At 39.2% G+C, this 22,421-nt stretch overlaps 1 protein-coding gene across 7 annotated transcripts; it reads right to left on the bottom strand.

Annotated features, from left to right (window-relative positions):
- Positions 1-2,843: 2,843 nt before the first annotated feature.
- LOC117047412 (myeloid leukemia factor 1-like) lies at positions 2,844-22,303 on the bottom strand. 7 transcript variants are annotated; one of them, XM_033150531.1, is made up of 10 exons: positions 22,129-22,303; positions 16,893-17,046; positions 11,418-11,462; positions 11,251-11,295; positions 10,193-10,237; positions 6,022-6,108; positions 5,514-5,642; positions 4,300-4,459; positions 3,945-4,077; positions 2,844-3,252 (listed from the first exon to the last, which is right to left on the bottom strand). In XM_033150531.1, the coding sequence occupies exons 1-10, from the start codon at positions 22,173-22,175 to the stop codon at positions 3,138-3,140; spliced, it is 960 nt and encodes a 319-aa protein (XP_033006422.1). In that variant the 5' UTR covers positions 22,176-22,303; the 3' UTR covers positions 2,844-3,137. The 7 variants fall into 7 exon arrangements, with proteins under 7 accessions (XP_033006422.1, XP_033006425.1, XP_033006426.1 ...); XM_033150534.1 differs by lacking the exon at positions 11,251-11,295; XM_033150535.1 differs by lacking the exon at positions 10,193-10,237 and having other exon boundaries at positions 22,129-22,299.
- Positions 22,304-22,421: the final 118 nt, after the last annotated feature.

Here is a 22,421-nt window from a genome sequence, read left to right as displayed (position 1 = left end):
TGATCAACTAGGTAACTAAACTAACCTTGTGAAAGGCCAGGAACCACAGACACATGGACCTTAGGCTTTTATTATTGCCAACTGGGAGAACTAGAGGGGTGAGGCAAAATTTGAACTGGAGTTCACTCAGTCGCAGCACTACTGGCATCTGTTATGCAACTCTGCTTCTGAAAACTTGATACTCAACACCCTCAAAAATTTCCTTTATTCTTATGGTCACAGACCAATGAGCTTGCTGAACTGAATGTTAACTTTGCACCGTTGTTTTATAGCAACAGAGGTAGGGCAGTTACTATAGATTTCACTCAAAAATCCAGGTAACCTGGCCAGGAAAAGTGGCATATGTAGAATACCTGCTGTCCTATAAAGGCGGTTTAATCCATGTTGGAGTTCCCTACATTAAGAGCAGGGAAGCAAACTGAACAGGTGGCAATTTCAAAATCTTTGTTTATTGCACTTCTTAGCTTGATTACATGCCAGCCATAATCTTAAATGGAAGGTTAATAAATCAAGGGATTTATTTCCACGTCCCAGGGCAGAATCGTGTTTCCTGGCAGCATCTACTAGATTCTGTGAACCATCTTCACTAGTTTTAGAGAACTAGGCTCCTATTTTAGGGAGCTAGTGGTTTATGGACTACAATTTCAGCAAACAACATCTCTCCTACCCCTCCTGCCCAGGAAAAAAAAGTCTGGGGAATATAAGGTAAATTACAACTTTGGGAAATGTGATGCTAATACTCGCTTTTCTTAAAATATAATCATGCTGTTTCTCAGATATCCACTGTATGAAATGGCTATTTCTTAGCAGAAGATGTAACTCTCACAACTAGATGACAACAAGTATAGCATTATGTTGAATAGACCTTTATTAATAAAGTGGCAAGTATTATTCATGAACTCTCCAATAGATTCATAAATTTTGATGAGAAGAAACCAACCAATAGAAGAACTAGCAGCTCAAATAATGAGTATTAGCCTATCATTTATTCAACATGAAGAATATACATACATATAAATGTCTGTCATGTGCAACTTTAAAGGGTTGAGTAATTGAGTGATAGCCAGTGGTAAACATACTGAGAGTAGACCTATCGAAATTAAAAGATCTACTCACAGTATGCGTTAGCTGATTATCTTCTACAATAACATGCTGAAATATAATTAATTTGAACTTTCCTTTTTGTATATGTTGTACCTTCTGTTAATTACCTAACACACAACAATTCAAGTGTCAAAAGTTCAAGAAACTATACAAGAGCAATATTTGAACTGACAAGCCTTAACCAAACTTGTAAAGTAACTCATTACTTCACTTAATTTACAGCTAACTGGCTGAATATGACCATACTAGGAAAAATGCTTTATGAAGTCTGATCTCTAAAACGAATGGGAGCCTCCTGTATATTTTACAGTGAAGACAAATCTAGCAAATCAGCTTCTTCACTGTTCTCTAAATCTAACAATGGATTTAAAATATGCCTAACTCAGTGTTGGGTTTAAGCCTAAGAAAGCAAGTATGTCTTATTACAATTTTTTCTCTACAAATTTTCATTTTGTTTTGAAGGAAAACCCTCCACAAATATCAGAACACCCCCCATCTTCCAATTTTTTCATCAACTACAACAACTTGCAAGAGAAAAAGAGAAGAAACCAACCAATAGAAGAACCAAATAATAATGAACAAGCAAGGGGGTAAAGTATGGTTGCAAAAGAAAAGAAGAAGATGCAGAGCATTAAATTGTTATGTGTAATACTAGATGTACCCCTCAGTCACCATTAGTGGTTTTTCTGCATTTTTGCTCCCATTTAGAAGGCTGAAGATGAAAAGGGCTTCAGTGGTCACTTTCTTTGAATTCCTACATGCACTACCAGCATCAAGTGGCCACAGTTTATATACCTTAAAGGGAATTATTAGCATTATAATATAAGGAACTGTAATAATTAGGTAGTGAAAGACAACCTACTTTATTCAACCACAGGGGAAACAAACCAGTACAATCCAATACAGACAGATCCAAGTGAGTTATGTTGAGAAATTTAGAACCCATTTCTGGAGCTTATGTAATGTCCCAATGACTTAAGTGCAGCAATTCAGATTCGTCATGTTCTTTGCCCCCAGAAAGTATTATGGGGTCTATTTAGGCAATCTATATTGATAACATCTAAACAGCAATCAGATGCAACATGGAAACTGGATCAAGTTAGTTCATGGCTTTTCCATTCACAATTTATTTAAAAGCCCATTACATCTCATAATTAAATCCAGAAAATGTTTTTCCTTGACAAGAATGCTTACAAATTATACTTCTAGGTTGTTCTCTAGATCAAGTATGACTCCTAACTTAAATCTGCCCAAAAGGTTAGAGCTCATTTTAATATGTAGGACAGTAACTTTCTTACTATAGAGAAGAGGCTAGTAACATGCATGTTAATCTTAGAAAAGAGCATGGTAGAACTGAAATAGAGGGTTATCTTTCAAGGAAGCAGAACAGCCAACAATTTAGGAAATGGTTGTTGTGTAAAGAGATATGCAAAACAGAAAAATTGTGATAAAATTCAATTTTATTTATGCAGCTTATCTATAATTTTTTTTTTGCAAGGCTCATCAATATTCACTGTTGACTCATCAATATTGACTAGAAGTGTAGTATACATGCTACTTCGTAAAGTATTGCTTAATAGATCTAGATACTTCGTTACAATGCTTTAGACACTGACAGATTGGATCTTCACCAAAACTACACCCGTATTTCTTGAGTTAAAAACTGCAGTTTATTAACTGTACTTTCTTGAATACTTGTACATGTAGCTGCAATGATACATATTTTATTTATTTATTTATTTTGGCTCTACACTTGCTGGAGCACTGTTAATGCAAACCATTTGCTTTGACATTCTGCCTCATACTAAAAAAAAAAAATAACTCCATAAAGTGCTTTCCAGCATCAGTGTTTTTCCTTAACTACTCTCAAAGCCAAATGTTACCAAGGAGCTGGAGCTATCACAAACATTCAATAGTCAAGAGAGCAAAATTCACTACTGCTAGAAACAGAGAGCTTGGTCTTAAGTCATTGATCCAGAATTATTGCGTCCTCCGAAGAAACAGCCTGATGACATGAAACGCAACACAGCAATTTATTTTTTGCTGGTTTTGAGCGGAACATGTGATCCCTTGATATTGAGCTTCTCCACAGAAGGTTTAGGCTTCCTGGGTCCCTCAATGGATACCCTTGGGCGGGGGGTCTTCTCTCTGAAATAATATTTAGAAAGATAGAATACTTGATGTTTGGTTATCCAAAACAACTTGCACGATATTAGTTGGTCAAATGACTTAAAGGGAAACAGGTTAGGAAAAATAAGGGCACTGAACTCTCATTGCCAGATAACAACCAAGCAACCGCAAAGGCTATATTGCATTATTATCAGTTTCCGCACAAAACTAGAAGGTGAAACCTGGTTTCAAACTCTCCCTCCCCTCTTTCATTTCGTTTTAAGAATTACAAGACTACTGCTTAAATCAATATACAGCCATAGGTAAATGCAGAGACTTTCCTAATGGGAGAGGGAGTGAAGTGGCCAGATATGGCACAGCCTTTTCCGCCCAGCCCAATTTACATTAATCTTAATCCATGTGGGGCCACTAGGTCAGTCACTTGTTTCTTCCACAGGCTCTTTTTCCCGAAGGTCCTTCTCATGAAGGTGTCAAACTGAAACTGGAAAGTTCATGATCAAGACTGGGTCTCCCACACCTCCAATCCAGCTGCAACACAAGTGTGCTTGCATGGGTGGTGCATTACAACACTTGTCAACAGCAGTCAGCAAATGCAATTGCACAAAACTGTCAAAGCACAGTAGACATCTGCTTCAATGAGAGCATTCTGACATTCATTATTCATACAGAAAACTGGGAAAGCAGCACAGCAAGACAACAATGATTTATACCTCCTTGTTGCATCTTCCTTGCTTATGTGATGGCTGTTTCTATGTCTTGGTGCATCTATACCATTTCTTGTTCCTGAGGGCTTGTACCTCAGAATCTCCTTCTGCCATTGTTCATCAAATGCACGAGCTTCATCTGTGCAACAAATGAAATTTTAAAGTGAGCATCCTTACTTGATGCAACCAGTGCAGGAAGTGTTTAAAGGTACTATATCCCAATACAAAACACGAACAGGGGGTGAAGTGGAGAGAAAACATACATACTAAATTTTATGTATATGTATGTGCACCTCTGTAAAACATTGGCAGAACTGTGTTACTACAAACAAAAACCCATGTAAGCCACAAGGCTTCTTACCTTCATCTAAATTGACAAATTCTTGATTCAGTTCCTCATCACCAGTTTTGTTGTTCTTGGCCTTCTGAACAACATGAGCACGATCTTGAATGTGATGACCAATAGACATTTTTTCAAGCCCACTTTCAGAATCTTTAAGTGCTTTTCTGGTTTCTTTAATCTGTACACACACACATAAATTAAAAAGTCACCACTGAGAAACAATATTTTCAGTTAGCATTTTGGATTTCCCTTTTCAAGCAAACTGTGCAAGATTATGAACACAGTGTATGCACATATCTTGTCTTTGCTATAAATACTGTAGGGAATGAAGTGAAAAGAAAACAGTATGTCAAACACACAACAAATGCTAACATCGGAACACAACATAGAACCAAACACAGTTTGAGCTTTACCTTCATTTGTAGTGCAGCAGTTCCCACTTTTAAGAGATAAGCAGCTGTTCCATTTGAAAAACAGCTTGTTTCTTCAGCAGCAAGAACTGATGCAGCAAAAAGAGGGCGGACAAGGCAAATACCCAGTTGTGTACTTAGTACTTTTCCTTGCATTCACTATTACTTGTTGAACTATGGCCACAACATGCATGTCTATGATCCACACAAAAAAGGAGCTGAGATCTATTCCTACTACCTCAAGGTCTTGATATTATTCTCTGTTAGAATGGTTTCAAAAACCACCAAAGCCTAATCTAAATATAGCCTGTGAATGGACCTTTTGGCTACAGAGATAAGTGTGTGTTGGTATTTGCTACATGAAAGGGGCACCAATGATTAGTATGTCATGCTAACCAACTTGAAAATCTTGGCTTCTGCTTATCGGCATGCTCATAGGTATATTATTAGAAGCTTTTTGATAACCAAGTACTGGCAAGAGCTCTGAAGTGATCTGCTATAAGTTATTTTCAACAGCCTTCTGCTTATATATAATCATTCATGAACCTGACTTCAGGGTTCAAATTCAAATTTCTCAACAAAATTAGATGTAACAGCTGTGAGGAAGCCAATGAAAGGGCATCTTAAGCATTATGTAAGCGTTTAAAAGTCAAGTACTTGGTCTGAACAGATGACACCTATTTTATGCCACTGCCAGTTATATAGGATATATTCATGTGTATTGTTGCTTAGCTTCTTCAATGTTCCTCTTCAACTAATCTCACTGATAAATGAGTGATTCATCTCAACGGGGAACCCCCAAACCCCAAGAGACTAACTTACCCCTCCTGGAGCCACACGTGTCTGAGCTGAAGCCTGGAAAACCTTTGGAGGTTCATCACCCTTCTTGGAATAAGTCATCACTGAGGAAGAACTGAACGAGTGACCATTTGGATCAAGTGCCATTTTATCCTGAAGTTAAACATAATAAATGATTAAGAACAGCATAAACACCAAGACAGCAGTCCATAGCAGAAGCCTAGATTTAATGTTGTACATTGCTCCATTTAGATAAGGTGAAAATCTTATGGGACTGCAACTCTCTCTAGTCTTCAAAATCCCATAATGGCTGTCCTAAGCCTGCAAAGTGTTCAGAATGACTAAGCAGTGAAGCCATTCACTTGGAGAACAGAATTTAGAACCACACTTATTTTACATAACAGCAGATTTGTAAGCAGCCGCTTGCATGGGCACCTGAAGCATGTAAACATGCACTCTAGGACACCATATGAATTTAATGAAGAATGCTTGTGTAGTTTTTAGTTTAACATTAAGGAAAATACCAACTTACAAAATTTCTGTGCAATTCCATCATACTGTTTCTCATGTTTGACATCATTCTGTCCATTGCAGAGAAATGATCCCTGAAATCCATGTTCTGCCAGAAGAAAATTGAAAAGATAATTAGAGAGAAACATACATTCACCATGAGGTTCTTGACACAGTTTATTTATATATATATATATGCACACACATACATTTTTACTTCTTTGAAGGGCACACCAGAAGAAGGGACGCGGCCACCTTTAATAATCCCCATTTAAAAAAAAACACAAGCGAACATTAAAAGCAAGCAAGAGTACCAGGGTAAAAAGTAAGAGTACAAGGTACAACAAAGATTCCATGTGTGTGAGGTGGTGAGCACATGATGCTTTTTAAACCAAGCATTTTGATTTGATTTGTATCTGTCTTTCCTCCTCTGCAAATCTAATAGCAGCTGGGAAGCAGGAAGTAATTCAGAGTGCAGAAAAGGCATTAGTTAGAAAGGCTTAGGCACCTTCTTCCAAAGTGACACTTCCCCATTTTCCAAAGCAGCCCTGAGGGGTTTCTAATTAGCAAAACCAAAACCATGGCAGATCCCATGTGACCTCTAGTTTGGCCCTTAGTCTACTAGAGAGGAAAGTGTGAGAGGCTTTTTGAAATACAGTTCTCTAGAGGGATCAGAAAGGCTTTTCTCATTAACCTCAAATGAACTTGGTCAAAAGATGGACTGATTTCATGTAAGAATTTTTAGGATAGATTTCCCAGGCATTGTAAAGTTCTGAAATCCTACTGCACAGTAACTGCCTGAAGTAACTATCACAAAGGTAACTAAAGTAATGTAATGTTGGGGGGAAAGCCAACTCAAAAAATGAAAGCCCTCCACAAGTGAATTGGAGAATGTTGCAAGATATTAAAAGGCAACACCTTGTTTCTGCCTTTTTTCTTTTATACAGTATCACTATGTAGTTATTCAATGGGGTAAAGGGAACAAAAATTATTATTTTTATCATTAAATGCTCAAAAAAGCTGCACTCTTTTGTATGGACTATTTGAATTGGCTAAGCCTAGATCAGGAATTTATGAGTTGATGAAAGAATCTGTGACTCAGATTCCAGTCTATGATTTATTATATGTAATTTAGGAATAAAATTTCACTTGCTGCAAAGGAAAATGTGGTCTGTTGAGAGTGCACAACAAGTAGGCTCATATGAAAGACTGTTGACTTGGCTCCAGTGTCTGTTATGACTTCTCAGTTACCAAGGCTTCCGTTTACACAGATACCATTTGTCACATGCATTCCAGCCGATGGATTACTAGCACAGGACACATGAAACATTAGCAGAAGCATGCAAAAGCCTTTATAGGAAGTAAACTGGACTCGCTGAGAGGATTAATGTAAGATATAATGGTGACTTTATGTACCATGTGTAGTGGAAAATGCGAGAGAAAAACTGAGGTGTAGGTTTGGCTTTACGCAGCCAACCCTTCCTGTGAGTCCTTGCATGAGCACTCCTGTCCTTGAGAGTGGCCCAGTTGGGGCTTCATTGCCCAGATTAGGAGACCTAATCTGCATAGGTAATGGCTGTGGAGACATCCAGCCCCACCTGGTTGAGGCAGGTACAAATAGTGCAGGGCAACGTGGTTGAGGAGGAAGAGGATAATGGACCAAACACTGCTGAGGCTTCCCACAGTTGGATCCGGGGGGGGGGGCTGTTTCTTTGGAACTGTTCCTTTGGGGTTATTTCTCGTTGTAAGGAGGTTTCCTGTTTGAGGGGGGGTTTTGTTGTTGCTGTTTAATGAGGTTTTCCTATTCTGTTCAAATCAAAATATATTCTCCCTCATAGACTGAGTACAAAAGATCTTTTAAAGAACCTGCAGTATTACAGTGGTGCCTCGCAAAACGAAATTAATTCGTTCCGCGAGTTGTTTCGTATTGCGAAAAATTCGTCTTGCGAAGCACGGTTTCCCATAGGAATGCATTGAAATTAAATTCCCATAGGAATGCATTGAAATTTTCGTCTTGCGAAGCATGGCCATAGAAAAATTCGTCTTGCGAGTCACCTAAAAAAAGGCAAAACCCTTTCATCTAGCGAGGTTTTCGTTGTGCGAGGCATTCGTCTTGCGAGGTACCACTGTAATTGGCAAAACACTGTGTGCCAAAAAGCTTCACATTCATTGGCAATTTAACTCAAATTCTGTGCAGAACTGGGCACATCTTATAGATATTTGCGTGGTATAGTATATTTTTCTATGCTAGGCTGCAAACAGATCTGAAATTTTTGAGGGCCAGGGAAGCAGAAAGAAAGTGAAGCAAATAAAAAAATGGCCAGGGAAACTGAACCTCAAGAATAGTAAATGGTATACCTTCCAGAGAAAACAAGAAGCTGTGGCATTAACTTCCAAACCATAATTTCTGGAAGCTTCATCAAAGCATCTCTGATTATTTAAACTTCAACAGACAATGGTACCCATACATTTATAAACTGTCTCCTGGAATTACGTAGACCAAAAAATACAGTTGTTTTTCTTATAAGAGCAATGCTCCCTGCATTCCATGACCAGTGAATCCACAACCCTGTGGAATACACTCGGATGCAAAACATAATGTGGAGGAACAATTCAGACTGATAAGAAAATTATTATGAAATGTATATATTTGTACCTCTTACTTCTTTCTTCCTTTCTGGAGTTTCTGCTTTTATTCTTTTCTTTTTTGCTCCCTCTACATAAGTTTCTATATTTTCTTTGTTTTGTTTAAGTTTGTCCATTTTGATTTATGTATATGTGCGATATAATCAATTTTTTAAAAATTACTAACTTCAAAATTATAATAGTCCTAGGCGAAGCACGGAAAGAAAGGAAGCAATTTTTCAAGCTCAGCGAGAAGTCAGCAATAGAATGCCAACAATTAAGAGTCAAAGTTGTTAGATAAGCTTGTGAAGACAACCAAACTTCAAAGCATATCCCAACCACATTTAGCTAGACTTGTCTCCCTAGCTTCCAGTAAAAGGCATTGTGAGATATCCATTCTACACTTAATGGATTGTGAGGGAGGAAAGAAATAATTTTACTGCTATTTATCTTCTTGCAAGCAGAGAACCCAATGCGTTCAAATCTGTACTTTAACACTGAAGAGGGGACCAGAGCATTAAAAGAATTAACATTTAAAAAAACAACTGATGGGGGGGGGGGTTGGCATTACAGATGTCCACTGCTTCTTTGAAAGCTATGTGAGTGCTCCTATGCTGGAATAATCCTGCAAAATAGCAGGCTAAATACCACAGAGCAGTGCAAGGTACACAGATGCGAAGAGTCTCGCTCATCACTAAAAGCAACATTCTAGATGTTGTTGGACAATTCTCATCAGTCCCAGACAGCATGGCCAATGGTCAGTGATGATGGAGGTTTAGTCCAACAATATATGGAGGGACAAAGGTTCCCTGCCTTGAGTAACAGTATCATAGACATTATCACACTCCACAGCAACAGCAGTGGACACATGCCAACAGGAAGAAGGGGGAAGACGTGCAAAGGAAGAAATCAGTAAACAAACAAACAAGTTTTTCCAACTTGAATGCTAGGAAAATGTAGCGCCTCTATAGTAGAAGTACTACTTTTCAACATTCATTCGAAAAAGGTCTCGGAAGAAACCCAAAGGGGGATAAAGATTCCTTAAAGAAGTTTCTGGGTATCTACCACATTTCAGAGAAATGTTATTCAAGGTCAAAGGAGAGAAGCCCATGTCATTAGCATAGTAGACCCAAAGCAGAACCAGCCACTTGCTTGATATAGTGCTATTTTCTAGTAACGTAACTTTTTGGAATGTGCACTATTCTATGCATATTAAAAAGAAATAGCATGAGTCCAATAAATAACATTCTAGACCTCTCTCAATGCAAACACCACTACTGTACTCCAATTCATTGTAACAAAAACAGTTCAGAGACTTTATGGAAAGCTTAAGTGTGTTTTTACCCTTGTGGCAATTTATTTCATGCATGCAGAAAAGAGAGATGGTCTTGCATATTAGCATAATTTCAGTCTACACTGGAAGTTTAATAGTTCACAAATGGGGGGGGGGGATTCTAAAATGCATTTCACAAGGCTTACTGCATTGTGGGAGGGGGCAGAAACAGAACCAGACAGACATGCCCACACCAGCAAAAAATTAGAAACTCGTGTTTGTTTAGTATACTAACCATGCCACCAAAACAGCCAAATGGCATAAGAGGGAAACTCATTGCCTGAAAGAGAAATACCAGCTCATATAAATTACTGCATTAGTGCTATTGTCTAAAGCAGCCTTCGCCAACCTGGCAACCTCTTGATGGGAGACTATAACTCCCATCAGCATCGCAAAGTCTGGTCTAAAGAATGAAAGCATGCAGGGTACATTCAGATGGTGGGTTTTCAGGAAATCATCTGCTGCTATTTGCATAAGTGGCACAGCTCACACTTTTTGCCACTTAGTTTACCTTCTAAATTTTGAGTGACATTTTCACCTTACTGAAGAGGCTGTATGTGCTATTGGCCCAGGCAAATGTGTTGTACCATCATCCTGCCTTGTCTCCTTTTTTACTGGAACTTTTGTCACCCCAACACTTGAAATTCCAGCATTGTACTTGATCACCTAGGAATTTCATAAATTTCCAGCTGCAGATTTAACATGCTATAAACTAACTTAGTTATGTCATAATCCCAGAGCTCAGCTACTTCATTAACCTGACTTATTACTGCTGGCCCATTTGAGACAATTTGGGACAATTTGGGGAGCAGACCAGTGCAAATGGAATTGTGCAAACTCAGCACTGTTCACACAACAACTTTAAAAAAACTGAACCTAAACTTCCAACAGAGTGGAAGAGGAAACTTGTATGCAGGAGATGTATTTTTTAATTATTTATATTTTATTGAAAACATTTCAATTAAACAAAATAAAGTGAAAAAGACAAAAAAAGGAAACTAAAGGTACATAAAAAACACAACAAAAAGAAAAGAAAGAATGGAAAGAAAAACACTATAATTCCATACATACTTGTCAAATAAAAAATGCTTTTAAATGCAATTATTAATTTAATCCATGTACATTTATTTTTAACGTACTATATTTTTTATAAATGCAGGAGAAGTATTTTACGGTTTCTTCTGGGACAGAGAAGGACCAAAAACTAAAGTGAATACTATTCTGGATGGGCCCTTAGGACAACAACATGCTTATATCACCAAGCATTAGAGATCTGTATTTTAGTATACTGACCATGCCACCAAAACTGCCAAAAGGCATAAGCGGAAAACTCGCTGCCTGAAAAAAAAGCATCAATTCATGTAAATTTGTATATTAGTAACATGGTTTAAAGATTAAAATACAGAAGGAAGGCATGCCCAGATCACCAGAAGACAGAGTTTAGCATTTAGTATACTAACCATGCCACCAAAACTGCCAAAAGGCATAAGGGAACAGCTCATCGTCTGAAAGAAAAATATCACCTTATGTGAATTGGGGCACTACAACGGTGTGTCAAATGGTTCAAATTAATAGGGGGAAACTAAAAACTCCCTAACTCAAATTTAAATAAGGCAGAACATAACCAAAACAATGAAGGACCAAAATAGATGTGACAATGGCAGCCATACTGTTTACATGTAAGCAGGGGGTGGGTTTAATTTTCACTACTGGAGGGATAAGAGACAAACCCTCCACCACGTAATCTTCATATGATCCATTATCCAAACTCCTCCCATCACAACCTGGATCCAGTATCTGAAGTGAACTAACCTGAGTGAACCGTGCCATGGGCAACAAGCATCAAACAAGAAAGACAAGGGAAGCATCCCTATGCATCCCTTTTGATGCTACAATTAGATGTACATGACCAGGGAAATGTGAAGAGAAATGGCTGCTTCTGTCACATCTAATGTGGCCCCCGAGATAGGCACTTTCAATTTAAACATAGTTTATATTAAGTTTGAATACATGTGCTTTTGTGTACCCAAGTATTGCCATGTACCTTTAAGTTCTGTACAGTACTTTACAGTTTTCCTGCTTTTCCAGATATTGAATTCTATTTACCGGTATTTGCAGTCACGATTAGCCAGTTCAGATGGAGAGAAGTTGATTAAAACCAACAAATCTGTTCCAACTCAACAGATAAATTTTGGCAACTAAATTTCAAAGAGCTAGAATAAACTGCAGGTCACAAAAATTAAAATAAGTGATGCAGCTACTCTGCTACAAGCATTCATTTTTATGTAAAAGCAAGAGATTAATGTAGAGTTAGCAATGAAATACATACATATTCTCTAAAATATTCATAGAACCCTGGCGTTAAACCAAATCATCTCTCCCATGTCAGCAGTTTCAAAGGTCATTGCAAAGAAGTTCTGAGTAAATCTATCACCATATACAGAATGGTCTGACTTATAAATCCACAGTGAAGAAATTATATGCTAGTACACACATATAAATAGATGATGCTATAAACACCATCTAATATGAGAATTCAGCCAACTGGTCTTGAATATCTCTGCATGAAAAAATGATTGGAGAGTCTGGATATAAATCTGAATTCCCAAAAGCATACATGAAAGGTATACTTACATCAAGCTATCATATCAAAATGTATTTTACTACAATAGTCATTTTGTACTTATTCATTTAACACTATGTTTTACAATGCAAAGGCTCATGGACATGCAGAGCCAACTCTGCCCATCTATAACCTACCATCTGTATCCCCTGCAATCCTGAAACTCATTTATTTATTTCTATCCTCATGTAATCCCCACTCCTTTGTTTCCCCAGAGTAAGAGAACTTCATTTGGCTCTCGCAAAAGTAACTTTACTTTATTTTGGAGGGCAGGAGGATTTCAGACACACACATCTTCCCAGCACTCAACCAAAGATGAGTATTTATTCAGGTAAGTGATGCTGCCACAGCAGCCTGTTTTGCAATACAGTAAAAAGTAAGTAAGCTTACACACATTCAATTTGTGTGCATTCAGCTTTATGTGCTGGCAGTTGCACCCACCATTGTACCTCATGTGTTTTGACTATATGCAGTTTTGGCTTTAGGTGCAATCCCCAGAATGTAACCCCTACGTAAGTTGCAGTCTTACTGTATATTGTTTGGCCTTCCACAAATACGGACTAGAAGCTTTTCAGCAGCAGCTGGAATAGTCCAGATTGCTCTAATTGGTGTTAAGATTAATCTCTTAAGGGGGGTGTAAAAAAAAGAGATTAATCTCTTAACGAAGGAACATTTTTAACATTATGTATGACCAATTCCAATTAGACTACTGATGGCTGCAAATTTTCTAAGAAGCGGGTTGCTTCATGTTAACTGGGCCTGATTTCATTAAGAGAACGGAAAGGAAATAATAATGCTAAATAACAGACAAAAGCAATACGTGGAAGTAACATAAGCTCACATCATTTCAGAGGGAGAATCAGTTTAAACACTACTCTTAGAGAACTTGATTGTTTCCAGGTTTCTACACATTATGTCCTTGTAAAATGAATGCAATAACACACAGTCTGCGTAAATTCAAGAACTAATAATATGATCAGGTGCATAGACAGTCATCATCACAGCAGCCTTACTTCCTAAATGCAAAGCCCCTCCAGCTGGGTAATTCTATCCCCCAGTCAGACTCTCACTGCTTTGGTGTATCCTTCTGTAACTGGATATATTGAGACCTAGGATTGTTTTCAGCTCCTAAAAAAGCATTGCACTCTGGTTATAAACTGCAGCCCCCTTTGTATGCTTACAGTGAGGGGGGTAAGTATTTGATCCCCTGCTAAATTTGCCCGTTTGCCCTCTGACAAAGAAATGACCAGTCCATAATTTTAATGGTAGGTTTATTGTAGCTGTGAGAGACAGAACAACACAGGAAAAACCCCAGAAACCCAGAAGACAAAACAAAATCGAAAATTCTTTCTAGTAGCACCTTAGAGACCAACTGAGTTTGTTCCTGGTATGAGCTTTCGTGTTCATTTATCTGAAGAAGTGTGCATGCACACGAAAGCTCATACCAGGAACAAACTCAGTTGGTCTCTAAGGTGCTACTAGAAAGAATTTTCGATTTTGTTTTGACTATGGCAGACCAACACGGCTACCCACCTGTAACCAGAAGACAAAAGTCAGAGATCGATGTGCATTATAGTGAGTGAAATAAGTATTTGATCCCCTATCAACCAGCCAGATGTCAGGCTACCTGGTATCTTCACTGTATGTAACGAGCTGAGATTAGAAGCACCTGCTGTAAGGGAGAGGTCTTACCTGTAATCCCAGCTCATTACAGTACCTATACAAAAGACACCTGTCGACAGAAGCAATCAATCCAGCAGATTCCAAAGTAGCCACCATGACCAAGACCAAAGAACTGTCCAAGGATGTCAGGGACAAGATTGTAGACCTGCACAAGGCTGGACTGGGCTACAAGACTATTGCCAAGCAGCTTGGTGAGAAGGTGACAACAGTTGGTGCAATAATTCTCAAATGGAAGAAACACAAAATAACTGTCAACCTCCCTCAGTCTGGGGCTCCATACAAGGTCTCATTTCGTGGAGTTGCAATGATCATGAGAACAGTGATGAAACAGCCCAGAACTACATGGTAATTTCATGAAGGGCTTATTAGGGCCCCCCAAAACACATTATAATCCTAAATAGCATGCTTACAAAGTTTGGGGGTTTTTAGACCATAAAAAGTCACATACAATATACAGTGTCAGGATACTTAGTCATTGAACTTTAAAATACTGTAATCTGCCACGTGCAACAAAGAGTGTTGTATGTGTACTCTACTTCAAAAGGTTAGACACTGTTTCAGCTGCTGTCAACTAATATGATTTTTTAATTTATTTGTTCAAAACACAATGCTATGCTACAACTCTCATCATCTCTGACCATCAACCTTGCTGGCTGGGACCAATGGAAGTTCAAAGTTCAAAACATCCAGCAGGCTACAGGTTCCCCAACTCTGCTACAGAGAAGTTTTAAGACACAACTATATGACAAAACAACAACAAAGCATATAGATTTGTCTGCATCAAATACTTGAAAAAAAATTATTTTGCCATTGCCAGAAAAACAAGCTTGTAAAAAACTTGAATGACTGAAAGAACTCTATTTAGAAACAGTGCTTAGGCAGTGTCTATGTGTTCCAACAACTGCTGTACCAACTTGGCACATCAATTTAAATGCAATTGTTTCAGATAGGTGAATTGAATGGGCATACTTACACATACCAAGTATGCTTATAAGGAACATATTCTGGGCCCTTTTCTGTTCAACCAGGTCAGAATAACTCCCCAATTTCTTATCCATGTAAGATACGAATCTCCACAGCCAAAAAGATTTCTACTGTCCGGTGTAGAGTTGTGCAATGGTTTAAGATAGCTTCCCAAGTTCTAACGTACTCTTTTAGATGTGCAATATGTATGACAGGCACTCAGAGCAAGAGTGTTTGGAATTTGTTTTTTAAGTAATAGCAAATAAAATGTGAGGGCTTTAATGGGGGTGTTTGCATTGCTCTATCTGGTCTTTTTAAAAGACAAATGATTAGTTAACTATGTATTCTTTTCTGAATTGTAGACATAAGCCTGTAATTCAAAGCAGGGGTGGGGTACCTCTTTCAGCTCAAGGGCCACATTCCATTCTGGGCAACCTTTTGAGGGTCACATAACAGTGAGTACAGCAGCTAATGTCATTTTTTTTTTTTACTTCTGTACAATACACTAGTTTCTGCATACATTCCCACACACCCCTGTATCCTCCTGGAGACAAGCAAGAGCCATTACCAGAGTTCAGGGAGACGTTCAACTAAATATAAGTTCCCAGGCTTGCAATTGCAACAAAAGATGGAGAAGCCCAAGTGCATCTTTGCATATCTGATTAAATGTTTAAACATTTGCTGAAAAGTCTGATGCTGCTCACAAAAGCAGAACTGAATCTTAAGCAAACCTAACTGTTACGTTACAAATAGAAATGCTTCTAAACTAGAAGCATAAGATCTGGTGGCTACCCTGCAGGTGACAGTTTCTGCTGCTGCTAGTTTTATTAAAGCATCAGTTCCCGCTGTATAGTTTACTGATCTTGGCACAATTCCACATCCCCTGTGGTTATGTTACCCATGAATGCAAATTCCACAGGCTTAGTTTTGACACTAAGTAGCCAAGAGAAGATATTGTAAAAGTCAACATACCTAAATAAATACACAGTCTTCCAAACCCCAGGAACCAAAACAAAAATGTAACCATCACATTATTTTGAAGCAGAAATATTACTTTATCATTACACAAGTGGATACCTTGTACAATAGTGAATATATAAGTAAAGCAAAAAGTATTACAGTTTCATATTTGAAGTTGCTATGTCTATTAAGTTTCCTGTCAATTTATTTAAGTTGTTTATCAGCTGATGCCAAGACTTGCAATGTCAGCAAGACTGCAACCCTAACCATGTCCATTCACAAGTTAAGTCCTTTTGAATTCAATGGGGCTCACCATTAGGATTGCAGCCTTAGATGGAATATACTATCACGTCACTAAGCATGATGTTATAGTACTATTACAGGTTTGCATAATCAGATAAACTTAAGGATCAATGTGCCAACTAATACATCTTTCTACAGGAGACGGGATCAGTTAGAATGCAAGCTTCAACACCTTAAACCCTGTTTAGTTTATTTGCTCCATGAGTTAATATTCTAGGTTTTGGTGGTTATTTACAAAGAGAGTTAAACATCATTATCTCTAATTTACATGAGAGATGCACCAAGAGTAAACTGACTGGCCTAAGTACCAAACCATCAACTGGGGGAAGTGGAGAAGCAAGCTGAGATCCACCATACTTTGTCACTGATTACAGGTAATCTGCACGACTATAAAATGACATACCTTGTGATTGTCTCTTAAAGCAACCTGAGAATCAGGACGTCCTCTATGATGTACAGCTCCTTCCCCACCATCTTTAATTGAGAGGAATGGATCTCGTCCAAAAGGTTCAGATAAGAAACGACGCATATGATCATTGTGTGCGGCAAATGGATCCCTAAAGATAATATTAAAGGGGGGAGAAGAAAGAAACAGCTCATATACAGCCATGCATTTAGGAAAAACAGACAAGATTCCAAGGTGTAAAACTGGAGAGAGTGCAGTGTTTACCCTACTTAGGACAGCCACAGCATACTGCTGTCTTAAATTAAAATCAATACACATTTCGCTGTTACACAAAGAATATTAGTAAGTGGCATACCCAAAATAGTGACTCATACAGAGAGGCAACACGACATCCTCTAAGGTCAGATAATTTTGTAAAAGGTAGAATGGGTTCATTCAATCATTATCACTCCTAATGCAGACACACAGCAAATTTTATTATTCTTAGGCAAAGGTAAAGGAACCCCTAACCATTAGGTCCAGTCGCAGATGACTCTGGAGTTGCGGCACTCATCTCACTTTACTGGCTGAGGGAGCCGGCGTACAACTTCCAAGTCATGTGGCCAGCATGACTAAGCCGCTTCTGGCGAACCAGAGCAGCGCACGGAAACGCTGTTTACCTTCCCACCGGAGTGGTACCTATTTATCTACTTGCACTTTGACGTGCTTTCGAACTGCTAGGTTGGCAGGAGCAGGGACCGAACAACGGAATCTCACCCCATCGCCGGGATTCGAACCGCTGACCTTCTGATCGGCAAGCCCTAGGCTCTGTGGTTTAACCCACAGCGCCACCCACATCCCTTTTTATAATTCTTAAAGGAAGCCGACTGAAAGGCTTTTAGTTACAGGTAGGTAGCCGTGTTGGTCTGCCATAGTCAAAACAAAATAAAATAAAAAATTCCTTCCAGTAGCACCTTAGAGACCAACTAAGTTAGTTCTTGGTATGAGCTTTCGTGTGCATGCACACTTCTTCAGAACTTTATAGGAGTCTAAACCATTTCTCTGAGCATGCAGTTAGTTCTTCCAACTGACATTGGTGTGTTCTGGCATGCAGTTTAGAAATGACTGAGATAGTGTATATAATTGTTCTGTCCTTGGCACCTGAATATGCATCATTTCAACACAGAAACAGCAGGCAGTCTGCTGTGTCTGTTCTCCTATAGATTCTTATCCCTTGAAAACAGCTTAGTCTGCAGAATATATATTTTTTTTTTTACAAAAAAGCTTTATTAGAACAGATGGTTCAGTACAAGAGACCAGCCACAGCAGATGACTGTAATATCAAGAGTGAGATAATACAGAGCACTTCTTGGCTAACTAAATGCACAGGACTGTCTTTTGCAGGAGGGAAACTGCTTCTGCACCTGTCTGCGCTATTCAGGAAAAAACTTGGCAGGACCAGAAAACATTTTGACTGAGATTAGCTAGAGCTTCCCTGGAACAGCTGCTTGGTCAGGGAGACATTTATAAAACCAATTTTATCCTAGACAGTATTTCTAGCTTGCCAGATCAAGATCTCTCCTTGTGAGGCTGAGGAAGCTTTCATATTAGTACACTGTTTTAGAAATTAATTTCAATGTGAAGTAGCCCTATCCACTTGCATGATGATCTTGTTTGCAATGTCTAGAAGAGCACTTGCTATTACAATTTCATTTTAGCTCTTAACAGCTTCCAAACTAGACAATGGTCAGCCATTATGGCTACTAAAATAACAGAACTGCACAGTCCCTACATTGTGTGTGTGTACACACACATTTTGTAATTGTTTTATTTTGTAATAGTTGGGAGCCCTGAATTTTGGAAAAGAGTTCATAAAATTGTGAAATTTGAACTAGGAGCTTCGTAGTTCACACTTCATTTCCCTATACTGATAGGATTCTTTTTATCAGACTACCATTACATGTTGACAGTTTCTATATAGGACTTTGTGCATTGCTGGTCTCAGCATCCATCCATGGTTCTATTGCTTCCCATATTAAACAGCATGGGTTCTATTAACAGGCACTCCCTCATGTCACTCCAAATGCAAAAGGATAGGCAGGCTGGCCTTCTATGCAATGAATTTTCACTTCAAACATGAACCAGACAATCAAGAAATCAAAACAAACATCCTGTAGAGACTATTCCCAAAATGCTCTAGTGGGTGCTTGCTATGCATTTTTCAAACTTAATTCCTGCTAAATTGCAATGGAAATTCGATGACTAGTAAAAGAAATTAGGTGCAGTATTGAGGCTCAGAGTCAGTAATGAATCCTTTGGTCCCAATCCAGCAACAGTACTGTGGACCTTCTAGAAGTGGAGTATCCACAGGCCAGTACCTTTGCTTCATTTGCACCACCCATCAATTTCTTCCTAAAGGACAAGATTGTGGTTAAGAAGATGGAGGATTGAGTGCAAAGGGAAGAACCTGCCTGTGCATGCAAGCCTTTGGATCAGTGCCACTGGATTTCAATACAGTAGGAGTTTGCTGCAGAGCTGACATAAAAGCTGAGAACCTTGTCAAGGACTTTAAAAGAGCAATCTAAAAAGTTGCTGACACTATGTAAAATCATCCACAAGTTCCATTCAGATTTCAAAGGATGTGTGACCTTGTACAATTTTAGCTTAAGGGGATACACCAAAGACAGGATTGGGTGTGTACTAACTAAGGGAGTTCCCAAAACCAAAACACCTGCATATACAGTGTTAAGAAAGCATTAGGCCTCCCGAATCCATCTTAAACTGAGCTATATAATCAAGACAGATTACAACTTTTAAGTATGGATCTAGGCATGAAGATGGCCCACTGAGTTATATAACTTCTGTCTGGGCATTCATCAAGCAAAAGCTAATATCAGAAATGGGTTTTTAACCCATTCCAGGTTTAACCAGGACATAAAAGTTAAAAGGTCAACCACAAGCTTGCTACATAGGTCCTCCCCCACTATGTCAAATGCTGAAGTTATTTAGGGTTGCTTACAAACATGTAATTAAAGGAAAGTTGCAGAACTTTAGATCCTATACATGTTGAGTGTAAGCCACACAGAGCTCAATTAAATATACAGAGGATCACAGCCTTATTTTTTTATATAATACCCATCTACTCAGCCTTATTTCCAGGTAAGCCTATATAGGAATGCAGCATTAAAGAGGGAATATGCAGTGTTTACTCAGAAGTAAGTCCCACTGTGATCAATGGGTTCCCCCCCCCCTAGTAAGTGTTTAGGATTAACCAGATACAATGCCTGACCTTTATAAAATTTATAAGAACAAGAAGAATGATTCCCAGCTGCATTTGGCCTAGATTACTGCAGGAGGAAAGTAGTATTTTAAGCTATTTAAAATAACATAAATCCTTTTCTCCCACCCACCACCCCATGTTCTATTGTGACAGGGCAAAATGGACAAAATTAAATACGTTATATATCATTTCCCACGAACTGAAGAAAATGTTTAAAATAACATTTGTGGAAAAAACAGGCTTTTTTGTTAGGCATTTTAGGTACAGAGATTCCAAAAGAGCAGAAAAGACTATTTATGTATGCAACAACAGCAGCAAGAATATTACTGGCCCAGAGATGGAAAGAAGATAAAGTTCCAACCAAAGAAGAATGGCTAATGAAGATGATGGACTATGTCGAAATGGCAAAACTGACCGGGAGAATCAGAGACCAGGATGAGAAGAAGTTTTAACAAAGAATGGGGGGAATATATAATTTATTTAAGAGAACATTGTAAACAACTAAAAACTTTGGCGGGATTAGAGTAATACTTGTAATGTACAAAACAATTGAAAAAGGTAATAATGATGTTGTTATAATATGGATAAACCGAAAGAAAAAGGGATTGACATTGAAAACCAGAGAAGGGCGGTGGGAAGTCTAGGGATTCTGAGAATCCTAAAAGTGAAGGCAAATGATATGTTTAAATTGTAATATATATGTTATGTAAAACTCAATTTTAAAAATTATATATATATATAAAAGAAATTAAAGTTTTATGCCTTCTAATTTTCAGTACTTACTCAACATAAAAACTTAGTTGCAAAAGGGTCATTAATTGCTCTCTTAAAAAATGTCTTTAATTGTTGTGTTTTTCCTGCTGTGCACTTTCATTCTATTTCATGCTATTGGAGACCACATGTTTTTTATACTGCAGAAGTAACAATGATAAAGGGAACACATTAAAAGATGCTAGGCTTGTGAAAGTAAACACAGAAACAACAACCACTTCTTTGTTATCTGGGGGAAAAAACCCACAGCATTTTAAAAAAAGGCTTTAGAAAGGCATCCCTTTCAGCATATCAGCACAAAACTTAAAAACTTCTTGGGAACAAGAGAAAATAGGGTTGTTTATATAGGTGCCACTTTCAGCACCTTGGAAACATGGGACTGAACCCCTTTTACTTCCAGGTCCTGAGAACAGCACTGCTCACACCAAATCTTAGCAAGGCACCAAAAGAACACTCCAACCATTCTTTTCCTAAGGCCAGTGGCTCAGTTCCAGAACTCTGGGAAGGCTTCAGACACACACCAAAAAAAAGGGGGGGGACCAGGGGCACCTTTAAAACCAACAACTTTATTGTAGTGCAAGTTTTCATGATCTACAGCCCTCTTCTTCCACTGCACGCCTCAAGCAGGCATAACGTAGTTTCGTGGGAGCAGAGGGACTAGTCTGGACAGGATCCAAACTTAACTTAGTAGAGCTTAAGATCCCCCAAGGAAATCAATGAGGCCACAACGCAGTTATTATCGCTTCGATTTCAAGTTCAGCTAACTTAAAAGAGCCTGCACCCAGATCCAGCGAGGACATGAAAATGCAACTTTTTTTATTGCACCTTCGCAACGGGGGCGAGGAGGCAAATTCTGCTAAAGTGAATAAGCAAGGTTGAGGTGGGGGGGGGGAGTAGTAAAAGAGAATTCAGCGACCTTAAAAGGAGGGGGGAGTGAATTATTGTTGTGCTTGAGGGCCCCCCCCCCACCGTCAGGCTCCGCTCTCTCTCTCTTTGACACGTCTGGAGAGAAGGAACGTCAGAAAACGGTCGGCGGGGGTATGACAAGAAGAGGAAAAGGCAACGGAGAGATGCGCATCCCAGCGGGGATGTCTCGGGGGGGCAAATGGGGGGGAACAACGCCGCCGCCTTCACCGCCCTCCCCCACCCACACGCACCCCGCCCCCTCATAACCCAGGCCGACCCTCCCTCCCTCCCCCTCACCGAAAGAAAGGATCGTCCTCGAAGATTCTCGACCAACCCCCGAACATGGCTCCAGCTCCTGAGGCGCCTCTCCCGCTTCTCCTTCAGCCCGCCGCGTCCCGCTCGAGGTGTTGCCGCCGCTCGCGGGCCTCGCCTGACGACGGGGCTCTAAGGAGGCGAACCGCCCGCTCTGCCGCCACGCCCCTTTCCCCTCGCCACGCCCCCCTCGGAACCTGCGATTCTCTTTCCTATTGGCCCTGGCGAGCACCCAACATGGCGGCGGGCGACAATAGGGCAGGAATGCTGCCATGGCA

The sequence above is a fragment of the Lacerta agilis genome, chromosome 5, assembly GCF_009819535.1.
Source record: "Lacerta agilis isolate rLacAgi1 chromosome 5, rLacAgi1.pri, whole genome shotgun sequence".
In the NCBI taxonomy this organism is placed as follows: Eukaryota; Metazoa; Chordata; class Lepidosauria; order Squamata; family Lacertidae; genus Lacerta; species Lacerta agilis.
Note: the sequence above shows the minus strand (reverse complement) of the source record. Positions and strands in the feature narration are given on the sequence as shown.

What these genes read in the sequence shown, in the direction of transcription:
- LOC117047412 (XM_033150531.1), bottom strand. Translation starts at nt 22,175, where the DNA reads ATGTTCGGGGGTTGGTCGAGAATCTTCGAGGACGATCCTTTCTTTCG. An exon ending in TTGGCAGTTTTGGTGGCATG is followed by an intron (nt 11,296 to 11,417) that starts GTTAGTATACTA and finishes CTTTTTTTTCAG; the next exon opens with GCAGCGAGTTTTCCGCTTAT. An exon ending in CACGTGTGGCTCCAGGAGGG is followed by an intron (nt 4,460 to 5,513) that starts GTAAGTTAGTCT and finishes GTGTGTGTACAG; the next exon opens with ATTAAAGAAACCAGAAAAGC.